The sequence below is a fragment of the Salvelinus sp. IW2-2015 genome, linkage group LG23 (genome assembly GCF_002910315.2).
Source record: "Salvelinus sp. IW2-2015 linkage group LG23, ASM291031v2, whole genome shotgun sequence".
NCBI lineage: Eukaryota > Metazoa > Chordata > Actinopteri > Salmoniformes > Salmonidae > Salvelinus > Salvelinus sp. IW2-2015.
In genome coordinates, this window is record NC_036863.1 from 40,070,843 (window position 1) to 40,089,400 (window position 18,558).

At 41.5% G+C, this 18,558-nt stretch overlaps 1 protein-coding gene and 1 pseudogene across 1 annotated transcript; one reads left to right on the forward strand and one right to left on the reverse strand.

Moving 5' to 3' along the window:
• Positions 1-232: 232 nt before the first annotated feature.
• On the forward strand, positions 233-6,228 carry LOC111950968 (transcription factor IIIA-like; annotated as a pseudogene).
• Positions 6,178-12,334, reverse strand: LOC111951146 (translation initiation factor IF-3, mitochondrial). The gene is made up of 4 exons (XM_023969178.2): positions 12,250-12,334; positions 11,540-12,000; positions 11,234-11,385; positions 6,178-6,549 (listed from the first exon to the last, which is right to left on the reverse strand). Exons 2-4 carry the CDS (start codon positions 11,997-11,999, stop codon positions 6,316-6,318), a joined length of 846 nt encoding a protein of 281 aa, XP_023824946.1. The 5' UTR covers position 12,000; positions 12,250-12,334; the 3' UTR covers positions 6,178-6,315.
• Positions 12,335-18,558: the final 6,224 nt, after the last annotated feature.

Sequence of the window (18,558 nt, forward strand, 5' to 3'; positions counted from 1 at the left end):
CAAATTCATAGTGGATGCAAGAACCGACACTACATGAGATCACAATTTTTGTGTATACCCAGAACATGAACACCAGAGTAAGACATTTTTTCCTCGTTCTACTAAGCTTGTTGTAGGCTAAAAAAGTAATAGCTAGCTAGCTATGTTATTGTTCTTCAAGAATCAATGCAATTGGTATTAATTGGAATGACAATTGAATGCAGGAAATATCCCACATTGACATTGTGCATTTAATGCCACCACATCAACAATTATTTCCTATACCATTTGTGCTTCAAGTTTGCAGAAACCATTTGTGTATGAACATGACAGCTGTGACAAGTCATTCTGCACCAAGTATCACCTAGCTTGGCACCAGCTGAGCCACAGTGGTGAGACACTTCAGCTGAGTATTTTTGTTTTTTAGCCCCGAGTGCAGATATTTGAGACATATTGAGTACGAGAAGTTCTGGCTACAATCGTGTGGTTCTGTTTCTTGACATACGTACAGTAGATGGATGCAGAGAGGCCTTCACCACAAATTACAATTTGAAGAAACATCTTAATCGTAAACACAACAATGAGGGAAAAACGCATGAATATGTGGTGAGTTCATCTTATCACACTACATTTTCAGTAGGTCTTTGTCAGTTTTCTGGTTGAACACAGCACAGGTATTATGAAAGGCAGTACTTCGCTTGCGGGTGTGTCATTTGCTTTGAGGGATGTGGAAAAGCATTCAGGAAAAGCATTCAGGTCAAGTCACGAGTGCCAGCAACAGACCAAACTACCTTCTTTTCAGTGAGTAAATGAAGGAGATTGATTTACTAATGGTATTATCCCATATTGTTGGTTAAACAGGGATGTCCTGGAGTGAATAAACATTCATTTTAAATATGACAGATTTGAGCCCTGTGAACTGAATATCGATGCATATTTTAACCAAGTACAGAACATGCCTGGTACTCCTAGCTTTGTGATCTAGAGAAGAACACTTTCAGAGGGATCAGTGCAAGATTTTGATACTAATATCTGCCTTTTCGTCTTTCTCACTCATTGGCTTTATAAATGCACCTTTGAGGGATGCGAGAAACAATTCACTTCCCCAATAAACTCTGGCTTCATGAGAAAGTGCACAGAGGTAAGATGTATCTCCTGATCCTGCAGCTGGCTTGTCTGGGAGTGACACTGAGCCCTGTAGGAGACAACCTGCTAAGTTGTTGTTTTATCTCACACAGGCTACCCCTGTGAAGAAGATGGCTGTTCTTTCATTGGAATGCCCTGGACGGAGTATACTAAGCATAGGAGAGAACTACAGAAATGTATGCCGTCTCATACCTCATGATTGGCAGATTGCTTTTAGAATAGTATGTGTATAAGTATATGGATAACCATAATGGCGCCAGAGGAATGGCTGCCGTTTTTCTAACCAACTGTGCTATTTTGTGTTTTTTCGCATTGTTTAACTTATTTGTACATAATGTTGCTGCTACCGTCTCTTATGACCGAGAAGAGCTTCTGAATATCAGAACAGTGATTACTCACCTAAAACAGAACAAAGTTTATTTCTTTAAGGTTATACTGTTTCTCTGAGACCAGGCCCAAATCCCTGTCATTCGCGTGAAGAAAATACAGAGGTACAGAGGGCGGAGATGGGGGAGCCTTGTGAGAATTTGTCGGCGAGTGGGTAACCCGCCTCTACCATCCGTTCTATTGGCCAATGTGCAATCACTGGAGAATAAACTGGATGAGCTCTGTTCAAGACTATCCGACCAATGGGACATTAAAAACGGTAAAATCTTATGTTTCACCGAGTCGTGGCTGAACAACGACACAGACAATATACAGTTGGCTGGGTTTTCCGTGCATCGTCAGGACAGAACTGCTACGTCCAGTAAGACGAGGGGTGGTGTGTGTCTATTTGTCAATAACAGCTGGTGCGCCATGTCTAATATTAAGGAAGTCTTATTGCTCGCCTGAGGTAGAGTACTTCATGATAAGTTGTAGACTACACTATCTACCAAGAGAGTTCTCATCTATATTTTTCGTAGCTGTCTATTTATCACCACAAACCGATGCTGGCACTAAGACCGCACTCAACCAACTCTATAAGGCCATAAGCAAACAGAAGCGGCGCTCCTAGTGTCCGGGGACTTTAATGCAGGGCAACAAATCCACATTACCTCATTTCTACCAGCATGTCACATGTGCAACCAGAGGGAAAAAACCTCTAGACCACCTTTACTCCACACACAGAGAAGCATACAAAGCTCTCCCTCGCCCTCCATTTGGCAAATCTGATCTTAATTCTATCCTACTGATTCCTGCTTACAAGTAAAAACTAAAGCAGGAAGTACCAGTGACTCGCTCAATACAGAAGTGGTCAGATGACACGGATGCTACGCTACAGGACTGTTTTGCTAAAACAGACTGGAATATGTTCCCGGGATTCATCCAATGGCATTGAGGAGTATACCACCTCAGTCACCAGCTTCATCAATAAGTGCATCGACGACGTCGTCCCCACAGTGACCGTAAGTACATATCCAAACCAGAAGCCATGGATTACAGGCAACATCCGCACCGAGCTAAAGGCTAGAGCTGCCGCTTTCAAGGAGCGGGACAATAATCCGGACTCTTAAAAGTCTGAATGCCCTTAGACAAACCATCAAACAGGAAAGGCATCAATACAGGACTAAGATTGAATCCTACTACACCGTCTCTGACGCTCGTCGGATGTGACAAGGCTTGCAAACTATTACGGGTTACAAAGGGAAACTCAGCCGCGAGCTGCCCAGTGACGCGAGCCTACCAGACGGGCTAAATGCCTTTTATGCTTGCTTCGAGGCAAGAGACACTGAAGCATGCATGAGAGCACCAGCTGTTCTGTGGAAAGCTGATGTGAGCAAGACCTTAAAACAGGTCAACATTCACAAGGCCGCAGGGCCAGACGGATTACCAGGATGCGTACTCAGAGCATGGGCAGACCAACTGGCAAGTGTCTTGACTGACATTTTCAACCTCTGCCTGACCCAGTCTCTAATACCTGCATGTTTCAAACAGACCACCATAGTCCCTGTGCCCAAGAAAGCAAAGGTGACCTGCCTAAATGACTACCGCCCCGTAGCACTCACGTCGGTAGCAATAAAGTGCTTTAAAAGACTGGTCATGGCTCACATCAACACCATCATCCTGGAAACCCGAGACCCACTCCAATTCGCATACCACCCCAACAAATCCACAGATGACGCAATCTCAATCGCACTCCACACTGCCCTTTCCCACCTGGACAAAAGGAACACCTATGTGAGAATGCTGTTCATTGACTACAGCTCAGCGTTCAACACCATAGTGCCCACAAAGCTCATCACTAAGCTAAGGACCCTGGGACTAAACACCTCCCTCTGCAACTGGATACTGTACTTCCTGACGGGCTGCCCCCAGGTGGTAAGGGTAGGTAACAACACATCTGCCACGCTGATCCTCAACACGGGCCCCCTCAGCGGTGTGTGCTTAGTTCCCTCTTGTACTCCCTGTTCACCTACGACTGCGTGGCCAAGCACGACTCCAACACCCTTATTAAGTTTGCTGACAACACAATGGTGGTAGGACTAATCACAGACAACGATGAGACAGCCTATAGGGAGGAGGTCAAAGACCTGACAGTGTGGTGCCAGGACAAAAACCTCAACGTGAGCAAGACAAAGGAGATGATCGTGGACTACAGGAAAAGGAGGGCCGAACACGCCCCCATTCACATCGACGGGGCTGTAGTGGAGTGGGTTGAGAGTTAAGTTCCTTGGAGTCCACATCACCAACAAACGATCATGGTCCAAACACACCAAGAAAGTTGTGAAGAGAACATGACAACACCTTTTCGCCCTCAGGAGACAGAAAAGATTTGGCATGGGTCCCCAGATCCTCAAAAAGTTCTACAACTGCACCATCAAGAGCATTCTGACCGGTTGCATCACCGCCTGGTATGGTGACTGCTCGGCACCCGACCATAAGGTGCTACAGAGGGGAGTGAGTACAGCCCAATACATCATTGGGGCCAAGCTTCCTGCTATCCAGGATCTATATACTAGGCGGTGTCAGAGGAAGGCCCAAAATATTGTCAAAGACTCCTGTCACCCAAGTCATAGACTGTTCTCTCTGCTGAACAATAAATCAAATGGCCACCCGGACTATTTACATTGACACTCCCCCCCTTTGTTTTTACACTGCTGCTACTCGCTGTTTATTATCTGTGCATAGTCACTTTACTCCTACCTACATGTACAAATTACCTTGACTACCTGTACCCCTGCACATTGACTCGGTACCGGTACCTCCTGTATATAGCCTTGTCATTGTTATTTTATTGTGTTACTTTATTTAGTAAATATTTAATTCACTCTATTTCTTGAACTGCATTATTGGATAAGGGCTTGTAAGTAAGCATTTCACGGTATTGTCTACACCGGTTGTATTCGGCGCACGTGACAAATACAATTTGATTTGAGTTTGTTTACCTGCACAATTACAACAAAGTTCCTCAGTGAAGGTTGCTTTAAAGTGATTGTGTCTCCAGCCCTTTTCCAGTGTAATGAGCACAGCAAGGTGTTTCCCACCTGGTTCCTGAAGCAGCACTAGTGTGTCCACGCAGAGGAGCGCCAGGTGTTTCTCTGTCCCAGGGAGGGGTGCGCCTTTCAACCTGCAGAGCAACATCAGCTCTTTCCATGAAGAGCAGCGCCCTTACACCTGCCCCCATGAAGGCTGTGGAAAGACATTTGCCATCAAGGTATGGATACCTGACCATAGTCCTGTTGTGTTGCTACCAGATTTCCCTCTCTATTTAGTCAAAATCAGCTCCTGTATCTCTGGAGGTGCATTTGAATGAGAGAGTGGTCCCCACACATTTTAACAGTGGTGGGCCGTCAGGGCCTGCAAGGCCTTCTCTGCTGGCCTAAACATCATCAGAATATATATTTTTTTTAAATATATTTTCCCACAAATATGTATTAAATTATTCCCCAGAGTAAGAGTTATACTCTTCATTTCATAGCTTTCCTCTTGGTTGCACTGCTTCCAGCCCCAGGTTGAGATTTGGAGGGCTGGTCTTTATGTTAGATCTTTTATCCAATCATATTCAGCCATCATGTGTTGCCAGGGGTCTAAAATCTGCCCTCRGGCCTTCAGAATCAACAGTGCGGGCGCTTGTAGCTTAAAGTGAATGGAAATDAAAATTTTGTGTCAACCAATCAGCTTTAGAGTTGGCTATTGTACGCCTGCTGGCTGGCTCCAGTGTTACACAGGAGCCAGCTAGCAGGCGTAGTGCGTCCACGTCTATTGATTGGATTACCAATATTGAGAGGCAGGTCCTATGGGCAGGTCTATGCAGATCTAGGAAACTGAATTTGATAAACGAATTAATTTGCGTTCTACTAAGCTGTTTTTTCAACCCACAATGGCGGAAGGAGGAGAAGATATTGATTTGGTCGAGGATATAATTATAACGCCATTCTCAAGACGAACTTTTCAAGAAAAGTTAGACATTGTAAGGAGAGGTCGCCCGACGCCACAAAGCCTGTCACAGGCGGGAAAGGGGTTCGTTCGCTCGCCACTTTCAAAGTTTCAACTACGAGCGCTATGGCTCCGAGAAGCACTGCAAACTGTACTGCTGGGAATGCCTATTATTTGCAAGTGATCGATTTGGTGTTTGGAGCCACACTGGCTTTGCAAACTTGAGTTGTCTGTTAAACACTGTTTACCCAAAAATGTCAATTTGTCAATTTCAAGGTGACGCAACGCCTGGTTATACTGCGTTTCTGTCTAAATGTATAGTGTCTAGAGCCATGGCATAATGATGGTAATAAGAGGTGGATTAATTCGGGTGGGACTGTGTAGTACCTCACTGAAGGCCTAGGCCCCAGGCCCACGGCACGCCACTGCATTTTAATGACAGTAGTGATAACATGGATATATGGACCTATGTTCCCTTTAATAGAAAACGTTGTAGTTGACAGCAAGGCTTGCAATGCCAGAGTGTTTCCCACCATCCAGAATGGAAAAAAACAGGTAAGAATAGACATAGGCATTCCATGTATGCTAGAATATGTTCATTTATTTGAACATAACCTTCGAGTAGCCAGTACATAAAGCTTACATGTCGTGCTGTTCCTCATCCTACGTAAATGTTTATTGCGTATATTGCTGTTTGTTTATGTGTACACCCGCCCTCCTCATAAAAAAAAAAAAACTGGATATGACATGGCCTTCACTAGTTAAGTTTTCCATTCGTTTTTGAGCTCATAAGTTTCCACACACAACTGTTAAGTTAGATTCTATTTAAGTTCAGTGCTGTGAGTCTGGTGTGAGGTCTGTAGGGGGAACAGTAGGTGAGGTGGTGGGCTCTGAGCTGGTATCAGTGGCCGGCGCTGCTGCACCTCTGTTCATTTCTTTGAGTTCCTTCACTGAGGGTGGACGCAGGATGCACATGGCAGCTCTACCGTCTCGGATCACTTTGGGATTGGAAACAAATCCTACCAGCCCCTCTATCTGTTGTACCATCTGCTCCAGAGTTTTGTCCTGTCGTCAAAACCATAAAAGCACAACATTAACATTTGAGCTGCCCATACTTTCACATCTCAGGAAAGTTAACATGGAGTCCTTGTACAGACAAAAGGGCACACTCATTTTTCCATCCACAATAAGAAGAGAAAAATATACAGTGTCCTCCGTAATTATTGGGACAGTGACGCATTTTTTATTGTTTTGGCTCTGTACTCCAGCACTTTATATCGGGTGAACCGTTTATAAATTACAGCACTTTTTGTACATGGTCCCCTGAAATGGGGGGACTAAAAGTATTGGGACAAATTCACTTACAGTGCCAGTGAAAAGTTTGGACACACCTACCCATTCAAGGGTTTTTCTTTATTGTTACTATTTTCTACATTGTAGAATAATAGTGAAGACATCAAAACTATGAAATAACACATATTTAATCACGTAGTAACCAAAACAGTGTTAAACAAATCAAAATATATTTTTAATCTTCAAAGTAGCCACCCTTTGCCAGCTTTGCACACACTTGGCATTCTCTCAACCAGCTTCATGAGGTAGTCACCTGGAATGCATTTCAATTAACAGGTGTACCTTGTTAAAAGTGGATTTGTGGAATTTATTTCCTTCTTAATGTGTTTGAGCCAATCAGATGTGTTGTGACAAGGTAGGGGTTGGTATACAGAAGATAGCCCTATTTGGTAAAAGACCAAGTCCATATTATGGCAAGAAATGCTCAAATAAGCAAAGAGAAACGACAGTCCATCATTACTTTAAGACATGAAAGTCAGTCAATCCGGAACAAATCAAGAACTTTGAAAGTTTATTCAAGTGCAGTCGCAAAAACCATCAAGCGCTATGATGAGTCTGACTTTCATGAGGACCACCACAGGAATGGAAGACCCAGAGTTACCTCTGCTGCAGAGGATAAGTTAATTAGATTTAACTGCACCTCAGATGCACCCCAAATGCTTCAGAGTTCAAGTAACAGACACATCTCAACATCAACCGTTCAGAGGAGACTGCTTGAATCAGGCCTTCATGGTCGAATCGAATTTCTGCAAAGAAACCACTACTAAAGGACACCAATAAGAAGAAGAGACTTGCTAGGGCCAAGAAACACGAGCAATGGACATTAGACCAGTGGAAATCTGTAATTTGGTCTGATGAGTCCAAATTTGAGATTTTTGGTTCCAACCGCCGTGTCTTTGTGAGACGCAGAGTAGGTGAACGGATGATCTCTGCATGTGTGGTTCCCACCGTGAAGCATGGTGGAGGAGGTGTGATGATGTGGGGCTGATTTGCTGATAACACTATCTGTGATATATTTAGAATTCAAGGCACACTTAACCAGCATGGCTACCACAGCATTCTGCAGTGATACACCATCCCACCTGGTTTGCGCTTAGTGGGACTATCATTTTCTTTTCAACAGGACAATGACCCAACACACCTCCAGGCTGTTTAAGGGATATTTGACCAAGAAGAAGAGTGATGGAGTGCTGCATCAGATGACCTGGCCTCCACAATCACCCGACCTCAACCCAATTGAGATGGTTTGGGATGAGTTGGACCACAGCGTGAAGGAAAAGCAGCCAACAAGTGCTCAGCATATGTGGGAACTCCTTCAAGACTGTTGGAAAAGCATTCCAGGTGAAGCTGGTTGAGAGAATGCCAAGAGTGTGCAAAGCTGTCATCAAGGCAAATGGTGGCTATTTGAAGAATCTCAACTATAAAATGTATTTTGATTTTGAACACTTTTTTGGTTACTACATGATTCCATATGTGTTAATTCATAGCTTTGATGTATTCACTATTATTCTACAATGTAGAAAATAGTAAAAATAAAGAAAACCCCTTGAATGACTAGATGTGTCCAAACTTTTGACTGGTACTGTAGATGTGTATTAAAGTAATCAAAAGTTTTGTATTTGGTCCCATATTCCTAGCACGCAATGACTACATCAACCTTGTGAGTCTACAAACTTGTTTGATGCACTTGCGGTTTGTTTCGGTTGCAATTCAGATTATTTTGTGCCCAATATAAATGACATGGTAAATAATGTACTTTAGCATTTTGGAGTCAGAGTAGAATGTTTTAAACACTTCTACCATGTGGATACTCCCATGATTATGGATAGTCCTGAATGAATCGTGAATAATTATGAGTGAGAAAGTTACAGACCCCCAAATATCATTCCCCCTCAAAAACGCTAAACTCCCCTGTTATTCTAATGGTGAGAGGTTAGCATCTCTTGGGGGTATAGTACTTGTGCGTCTGTAACTTTCTCACTCATCATTATTCACTATTCATTCAGGACTAGCTGTAATGCATCCAACAAGTTTGTAGAGTCACAAGCTTGATGTAGTCATTGCGTGCTAGGAATGTGGGACCAAATACTAAACTTTTGCATACTTTAATACACATAAGTGAATTAGTCCGAATATTTTAGGGGACTATGTAAAAAGTGCTGTAATTTCCGATTCGGATGAAAATAGCCTAAAATATAAGCTGACAGTCTACCACTTAACCTCATAGTCATTGTATCATTTCAAATCCAAAGTGCTGGAGAACAGAGCCAAAACAACAACAAAAAATGTCACTATCCCAATAATTATGGAGGGCACTGTATAATTCATGCATGTCTAAGCCTGGTTTATATTTGTTGCTAATGAATCTCTGCTCTGCCAAAGGAAAGTTTTTGTGTACATATACAGAATTAAATGTATATTTTTGCATAAAAAAATTGAGTTCTTAATCCAAAACCAACTGTCTTACTATTTTGCTGGTTCAACTACAGAATAGTGACGAGGTATCTGGTGTGTTCAGGCTGACATTTAGGTTTAAATAGGTTTACTGGTTGCAATACTAATGAATATACAGTTGAAGTCGGAAATTTACATACACCTTAGCCAAATACATTTAAACTCAGTTTCACACAATTCCTGACATTTAATCCTAGTAAAAATTCCCTGTCTTAGGTCAGTTAGGATCACCACTATATTTTAAGAATGTGAAATGTCAGAATAATAGTAGAGAGAATGATTTCTTTCAGCTTTTATTTATTTCATCACATTCCCAGTGGGTCAGAAGCTTACATACACTCAATTAGTATTTGGTAGCATTGCCTTTAAATTGTTTAACTTGGGTCAAATGTTTTGGGTAGCCTTCCACAATCTTCCCACAATAAGTTGGGTGRATKTTGGCCCATTCCTYCTGACAGAGCTGGTGTAACTGAGTCAGGTTTGTAGGCCYCCTYGCTCGCACATGCTTTTTCAGTTCTGCCCACAAATKTTMTATWGGATTGARGTCAGGGCYTTGTGATGGCCACTCCAATACCTTGACTTTGTTGTCCTTAAGCCATTTTGCCACAACTTTGGAAGTATGCTTGGGGTCATTGTCCATTTGGAAGACCCATTTGCGACCAAGCTTTTACTTCCTGACTGATGTCTTGAGATGTTGCTTCAATATATCCACATAATTTTCCTCCCTCATGATGCCATCTATTTTGTGAAGTGCACCAGTCCCTCCTGCASCAAAGCAYCCCCACAACATGATGCTGCCACCCYCGTGCKTCACRGTTGGGATGGTGTTCTTCGGCTTGCAAGCCTCCCCCTTTTTCCTCCAAACATAACGATGGTCATTATGACCAAACAGTTCTATTTTTGTTTCATCAGACCAGAGGACATTTCTCAAAAAAGCACGATCTTTGTCCCCATGTGCAGTTGCAAACCATAGTCTGGCTTTTTTATGGCGGTTTTGGAGCAGTGGCTTCTTCCTTGCTGAGCGGCCTTTCAGGTTATGTCAATATAGGACTCGTTTTACTGTGGATATAGATACTTTTGTACCTGTTTCATCCAGCATCTTCACAAGGTCCTTTGCTGTGTTCTGTGATTGATTTGTACTTTTCGCACCAAAGTACGTTCATCTCTAGGAGACAGAACGTGTCTCCTTCCTGAGAGGTATGACGGCTGCATGGTCCCATGGTGTTTATATTTGCATACTATTGTTTGTACAGATGAACGTGGTACCTTCAGGCGTTTGGAAATTGCTCCCAAGGATGAACCAGACTTGTGGAGGTCTACAATTCTTTTTCCTGAGGTCTTAGCTGATTTCTTTTGATTTTCCCATGATGTCAAAAAAAGAGGCATTAAGTTTGAAGGTCGACCTTGAAATACATCCACAGGTACACCCTCAATTGACTCAAATGATGTCAATTCACCTATAAGAAGCTTCTAAAGCCGTGACATTATTCTCTGAAATTTTCCAAGATGTTTAAAGGCACATTCAACTTAGTGTATCTTCTGACCCACTAGAATTGTGATACAGTGAATTATAAGTGATATATTAGGTCTGTAAACAACTGTTGGAAAAATTATTTGTGTCATGCAAACAGTAGATGTCCTAACCGACTTGCCGAAACTATTTTGTTAACAGGAAATTTGTGTAGTGGTTGAAAAACGAGTTTTAATGACTCCAACCTAAGTGTATGTAAACGTCCAACTTCAACTGTACAGTATCTGTTCTGTCTAGTTCCATGAGCTTGTTAGGGAGATGAAATACATGAATATGGTAGTAGTCATTATACATACCCAAGTCATTATACATACCCAAGAAAATCATCTCTAAAGCATCTTTGAAACTATAGAAGGATGAATAGAACCTGTATAGGTCAAAATAAAGCAATCCTATGTAGATATTTCTCACCAGTGGCTGTGTATGTTCCACACGCCCTGTTCTCAGAGTGATTCTGACATGGTGCTTCTTGTCCAGCCATGTCTGGACCTGCCTCAGCTTGGTTAGAAGATCATGGCTACCAATGTCAGAGGAAACAGTAAGCTCCTTTACCTGCACAGGGCCTATGGAGAGACCGAAGGTATGGTTTGGCTTTCAGAGATCAGACAGGAGAGGATGCCTTTTAGAGAATTCAGATATAACCACTGTATGCAATGCAGAGATGTGAATGTGTGTGATGTAAAGGCAGTAGTTGTGTATGTGCTAAATATTACACACCTGTCTTGGCTTTCTGTTTCTCACGCAGTTTGAGCTGCTCCTCGTGGATCTGTTTGCCAGTCATTAGACGGTAGACAGGTGGATCTTTGTTTTCGTTGAGAGGGACCAGTTTAAGCCCATTCTCATCCATCAGTCTGAGGACATCAGCTCGATGCATGGTGCCCATGTTCTCGCCATTCTCATTGATCACCTGCAGGTGGCGCTGGTGGATCTTCCGGCCAATACTGCCAATGGTGGCACGGGCTCGGGGATCCTGCTTCTTCTTAGGCACCTGCCCCTCTTCAGTTTCATCCACTGTGGTGGACAGTGGAGACCATCCCCAAGACAACGATGCACTCACACATCTCCCATTGTATGATAGGAGCCCAGCCCCAGAGGCTGTTCTCCAGGAGTTGAGAGTTCCACCACAGACAGCTCTAGATGCATGGCTCAGAGCCCACCTCAGACAAGCACTAGACATTCTAAACAGAACACAGAGAGAGCAGGAGAGAGTGAGAGGGGTAAACAAACGTGAAACTAGGCATTATTATTCCCAAAAGTAAGTAACTTTTGTCTAGCAATTACGTTTAAAAGTCAGAAAATGCAAGTGAAAGACCATCAAAAACACACTGTTGACAAGCATGGGAACCTGGTTAGCTAAGCAAACAATAATTGACAAGGAGAAGTAGCAGCCTCTACAGAACGTGCTGTACAGGGCTAGGAATACATACAGATCCGGCACGCGACAGTCAGCTTGTAGGCCGAAACACAGGAACAAAGAATAAGTAAGGACGCACGAAGAATTATAAACGTAGCTTTATATTGTACAATAATTCAATGCATACGTATCGCCCCAAAACGGGAGGCGTTTGTTTCCATACTACATGAAAATGGGGTCCTGTCTCCTTAACAGTTCTTGGCGCAGCATGATGACGCAGTCGCAGAACAATGATCTGAATTTGTAGTTTTAGATGTCGTTCGAACTAGTACCTTTCTTATTATATAACTTAGGCTATAATTAATAATGTGTAGGCCACTGCGCTACTAATACTAAGCTAGGCTACAGGCTGCTGTTTATTATAATAGCCTGATCATGGGTTAGACTAATTGTTATCAAACTATGTTCTAAGCAAACCTTGTGATTCCACATCTAAGTTAGATTTTGAAAAGTAGTCAAGAGGAAATTGGTCTTTCAAACGAAAAAACAAATCTCATAGACATGGCATACATTTAAAATAATTTCAATTAATTTGGCTGACAATCGGAGATAATGACATAAGGGACGGGGTCTTAGACCAGTGCAGGCGTATTGCGCGCACGGGTCAGCTTCTGAGAGCTCATCTGAACGTAACTAGGGTTGACACAGTTTGACTCGTCAGTACTCTACTCTGCTCGTCTTTGTTTTGCACTTTCTTTCATGGGCACTGCATTTTGCTTATATATCAAGCCAATTCGATGTGTTTGTTCATGTTATAAATACCCTATGTTCCATCTATATTAGGTCACATCCTGCATGTGTTCTTGATTTTTTTTTTAAACAACTATAGGAGCTTGCTATATGTTCAAAGGCAGTGCGGCCTTTATTTAAAGCGTCCCTTTATGTGTTTAGTGTACTTTGAGAGATCTTAGTCAGGGAAGAAATCTGATTGATAGACAAATGTGCTTTTCTATATCTCTCAGAGGAGAGCCCTTTCAAAGGAGTAGGCAGGAATGTTTTTTGTTGTTGCGTTGGATGTTTGCAAACATTGTAGGCCTATATGCTAAATTATATTATCTTCATTATTAAAATCTCACTAGGTAGCCCTAATGATCTGGATTGTAATTTCTGACACATAGGCTATTTTAAGAAGTCTGCAGTGATAGCCTAATTGTCAACAAAGTTGTAGAGAGGTTCAGTGGGCTCTGCGGTGTGGGGTTATTCCCTGCCCAGGCCTTAGTCTATAGAAACAGTAAATAGAGAGATTTTATAATCAGATGAGCAGCAGTTCATTTAATTAACAGCAAGATAATTCCCTTGTGTGCCCAGTGTGTGTGTGTGTGTGTGTGTGTGTGTGTGTGTGTGTGTGTGTGTGTGTGTTGTGTGGTGTGTGTGTGGTGTGTGTGTGTGTGTGTGTGTGTGTGTGTGTGTGTCACTCTGGGACTCGGAAGCTAGTTTCACGTTTTTTTTCATTGTTCCCCTCTAATCAAGGACTGATTTAGACATGGGGTGCTATTAGTTATCAGGTAGAACAGAACACCAGCTCAGTACCTCGTAGGGTAAGAGTTGAATACCCCTGGCTAGGGCAAGGGGTGTTGAAAATAAGCTGCATTGCACTTTTTGTATAGTTAGGGGTTTTAGTCTTGAAGGCATGTATCTGCATCTGGAGAAAAAGTGTACTTGAACACAGGATGTAGTGAGGATTCTCAGTTTTGAATTATCTGTTTTACAATGACAAATTGAGGCCTCAATTAATCTGAAGTTTTATATCCGTTCAGTTTCTACAAACCAAACCATTCGTTTTTATAGGTTTCATAGGCTGCGTTTACACAGGCATCCCAATTCTGATCATTTGCCCAATTACAGTCAAAAGATCAGGGCCCGGTTTCCCTAAAGCATCTTAAGGCTAAATTAATTTTAGAACCATGGGTTTTAAAATGAATTTGGCTTTAATCTGGTTGGTCAAAAGACCAACAACTGCCTGTGTTAATGCAGCCTAAGTCTAGTAACAGTGGGAAACTTATTAGTAGCCTATAAGCATTTTATGATGAGGAACATAGTAGGAAGCAAATTGCATAGGCTGTTTGCAGTGATGTGGTGTCCGGACACCTAAACGACATAATGATTCAACTCAACCATTCAGCAAGCCGGGCAATTGTCAAAATGTAGAGACGTGACGGTAGGCCTACTAACTGCCAATGTTAAATAGAAGTCTATTTAAATAATCTGAACAAAAAAAGTGCATCGTTTGCGAGTAGCAGATGGATAATTGTACACGGTCGACTGATTGGAAAGAAAGATGCGCTCCCCGAAAGAGCATTCATGGTGGAGAACGCGAGCGAGCTTATTTATTAATTAGCGCAGAAATTCTGCTTCCTCGTGCTGGCAGCCCGCTTTGAAGCGAAACCCCAACAAAAAGGTAAGTTACCACACGAAAACGTTCCTGTATCCTCTCCAAACTGTACATAGTTTAAATCTGTCGTTTGGTCTTCATCCCAATGGTGGGACCTCCATGTGTGAGGCCAGCTGGTTTTCCCAAGGATAACAACCATGTTTCGGCAAATACACATATGCAGGTTATGTGGCACCTGAATGAGCTGATGATTAACTGAAACGTAGCATAACGACCCCCTCCCTCTCTCTCTTGCAATTCATGTCTCAATTAATTAATACATTGCCAAAACATTTTAGGCCTATAGCTTAGAGCCAATGGTAATAATTGTTATGTCCTTCTTGATTGAAAACGTGAATAAAAAAATGCCAATTTGTTCATTTTCTGTCGCCGTATTAATCCCCCATTCAACTGATTCGTTTAGTAGTCTTAGCATTAGACTATTCTCACTTGCATCTGTCAATCATTTCCATTGTTTTGTAACTTTGGTGATCTGACGTTGAGAAAGTTTGAAGCCACATGAAACATGTTAACAACGACTTTTAACAATACATTTCAGTATAGAACATATAATAGCCTATTCTTATTACTGTGAAATTATAATTCTTAATAATATAATTATTGAATGATGATAATATATATTGATGTTTGATATTATTCTACATAGTCACTCTTTTGTCCGACAGTGCTGCTCTGCTGTAAGCTATGGTATCTGCAGGTACATAACACTGAAAGGAAACTCCAAATAACAGTTACAGTTTACAATGTTGTTATTAGGCTCCTCCTCCTGTAAGTACATTGTAACAATTATTGTTATTATATGCGTTGTTACATTGTACTTAACCAACATTACATTGTACTTAACCATCATTAGACAACCCACTTGTAGGCTACTTGGTTGGGTTAAATGCGGAAGACACATTTCAGTTGAATACATTCAGTTGGACAACTGACTAGGTATCCCCCTTTCCCTTTCAAAAATAATAATTACAGTAACACTTTAAGTGTGTTCTAAATGTTGTCCAAATTCTGTATCTGCTGTGTATTTATACAGGTAGTTTAGTAACAGAAGAAACGTACATTCCAACTATGATGCATCCTATGTTCAGAAATTATTTGCATTATTTTCATTATGTTCACAGATGGTACAAATGTTTTAACCCGCTAGCCTGTCCTATGTATTAATGTAAAACAGTAAACTCTGACAAACTGTCATAGAAAATGTCTTCATATACCACTTGATTTAACGTGTATGATGAGTTACAGCATATCTCAACATATTCAGATGATTGCGTATTGTGACCTACTTGAGCAATCAATTACAAATTAAAGTGACAGTCACTTCTTAACCAAATATATGTAAGCTAGAAACTATTTTTGTTGAGACAAATGGTCATGAAAAACGTTTAAAATCATCAAATACCCCTCTCTCTTGAAATAGTACAAATTAATTGAGCACCTCAATGTTTTGTAGAGAACTGGCAAAACAATTGTCCAGATGAGATTTTAAGAACCATAAAATTAACCAATTTTAGAATCTATCATTTTTTATAATCAAATGATCAATTATGTTTTTGCCTTTAAAGTTACTGAAATAGTCATTTTAAAATAGCACGACGGCAAAATAGCAAGATATCTGATATATATTTTTTGCTCATCTTAATAAAGATGAGCAAAAAAATATTGTATAAAATAAATAGTACAAATACTGAGCTATATATATTGTATGCCAAAAAGAATCTGACCATAGCACCGCCTGGAGTTTGATAAACGGCATTGGCACTTGGCTTGGAACTGGTGCTATAGTCAGAAGACATGAAAATAGAGCTGTTTGGCCACACACTGAAAAACAGAAACATATGCAGAAAAGTACCTCATACCTACAGTAAAATATAGTGGTGGATCTTTGATGTTATGGGGCTATTTTGCTTCCACTGGTCCTGGAGCCCTTGTTAAGGTCAACGGCAGGATATCAAGCATGTTCTCCAATCTCATAAAACATTTTAGAAAAAGGCTCAGTGTCGTTATCCTCACAAGGGGAGGGTGCTGGTATATTGAATACAGGGGTGGCAATATTTTTGACCCCTATCTTCGTTTCTATTACTTTTGAAACAAATCCCCCAAAAATTGAGCATTAGTATAAATAATATATACATTTTCTGTTGTTATTGCATGCATTATAGCTCAGCATTTTTAGTATTTATTTTATAGTATTTTTTGCTCATCTTTATCAAGGGTGCCAATAATTATGGATCTCGCTGTATATATCGGTACCACTAGTTTAAGAGGATGACATTTGTCTCAGCAAAACTCCTGGACTGTTTAAAACCCCTAGTTGATTTGTTTTTTTTTCAAAACTTTATTCTCCTGACATTGTCTCTGCGCACTCTCACTTCTCTGTGTTTCTAGCGATTTTTAATCCAGATAAAATCAAGGCTAATGCTTCATTAGCAGGTATTTTTACATAATGATCCTCATGATGCGCTGTTAATTTTTTTTGTTAACGCAATTACCAGGCTCTCAGTGGACGGGGTCTGAAAGGTCTAATTACCCTGTGGCATGCTGGGAAATAGTTGGTGGTGTCTTTGGGCAGGTGGCCCGGGAGGTGGGAGTCAGGAACAGGGCATGCCGAGGCGGGCAATTACTGGATGAATTTCACTTTAATAAATGTTGAGCTACATTTGGAAATGCAGATAACAGAGCTTTCTGCCTAATGGGTGCCGCACTGAAGCCACTTGAGCAAGGGAATGATCTGAAAGAGGGTTTAATTAACACAAGCTACATGATCCAGAGAGAGACAGACTGAATGTTAGAGTGAGGGGGAGAACGCTACAGGGATAATGTGGAAATTAGAGGAGGAGAGGAAGGGAGCGAGTGATATGGAGGGGGTGCCACCTGTGTTTTCACTCGTTTATAATCTCAGACACTCATATGTTGACATAGACTGACACATCAATGACACACACATACAATGACACACACATGCATATACACACACACATTTCTATGTACTAGCTAATATGTGTGTGTCTGTGTCTGTGTGTGTTTGCACGCACATTTTATTGTGTATATATAATTTCTAGAGGGATGTATGTATGACCTCTGAATATACAATCTTATTATATAGTATTTTCATACAAAGTAGTGTGTAGACAAGTTTTATTTATTTTCCGTAGTGTGCCATGTGTCTTTCTGTGTATACCATGTGTTCTTGCATGTGGGTACTGTAGAGCCTACAATGTATGGTGTGTGTGAATGGTGCGTGTGTTTTGTGTCAGTAGTGTAAATGTGTGGTTTTGTGTGTGTAGGGTGCTCCTGGCTGTGAGCGGCCTGGTCTCCCTCCACTCTGCTGGAGCTAAAAGCCCTGAAACGGGACGGTAATTGCCCAATTAGGCCCCTCGCTCTGTGGGCCGCAGAGCACTACGCGCCTCCACACGCTCACAGAGTCACATAATTGAGCTGAAAGCAAACGAACGGACGGCAGACAAACAAGCTACTAGAAAATAATTACTTGGAGTGTTTCTTTTCAGTACCTGTACAGCGGATTTCATTATCGTCAATAGCCTCTAAAGCTGCTCGAAACGCTGGTAGTTGTCATTTTCATAGAGACTTGATAATGACATTAATTTGTCTTAATGGGTAGTTCTATTGTTATAAATAGTGAAATGAGCTGAAATTGTCTTGCCATGGCAGGCAGAGAGGACTTCACCGCGCTCCCGACAGACACGAGGAGATAATTTGGTGTGCTTGACAAATTTCCAATAATTTGTTATATGGAACATGAGTAATGCTAGTGCCATTAATGTTCATTTTCCTGTAAATTCATTACTACCCTTTTCCCTTTTATGTTTTTAATGCCTCTGCCCATTTTTCTCTGCCTCAAGTGGTTACACAAGGACTTACTAAAAACACGCACCCAGACCCCTACCACACACACACACACACACACAC

What these genes read in the sequence shown, in the direction of transcription:
- LOC111951146 (XM_023969178.2), bottom strand. Translation starts at nt 11,999, where the DNA reads ATGTCTAGTGCTTGTCTGAGGTGGGCTCTGAGCCATGCATCTAGAGCT. An exon ending in GAAACAGAAAGCCAAGACAG is followed by an intron (nt 11,386 to 11,539) that starts GTGTGTAATATT and finishes GTCTCTCCATAG; the next exon opens with GCCCTGTGCAGGTAAAGGAG. An exon ending in TGGAACATACACAGCCACTG is followed by an intron (nt 6,550 to 11,233) that starts GTGAGAAATATC and finishes TTTTGACGACAG; the next exon opens with GACAAAACTCTGGAGCAGAT.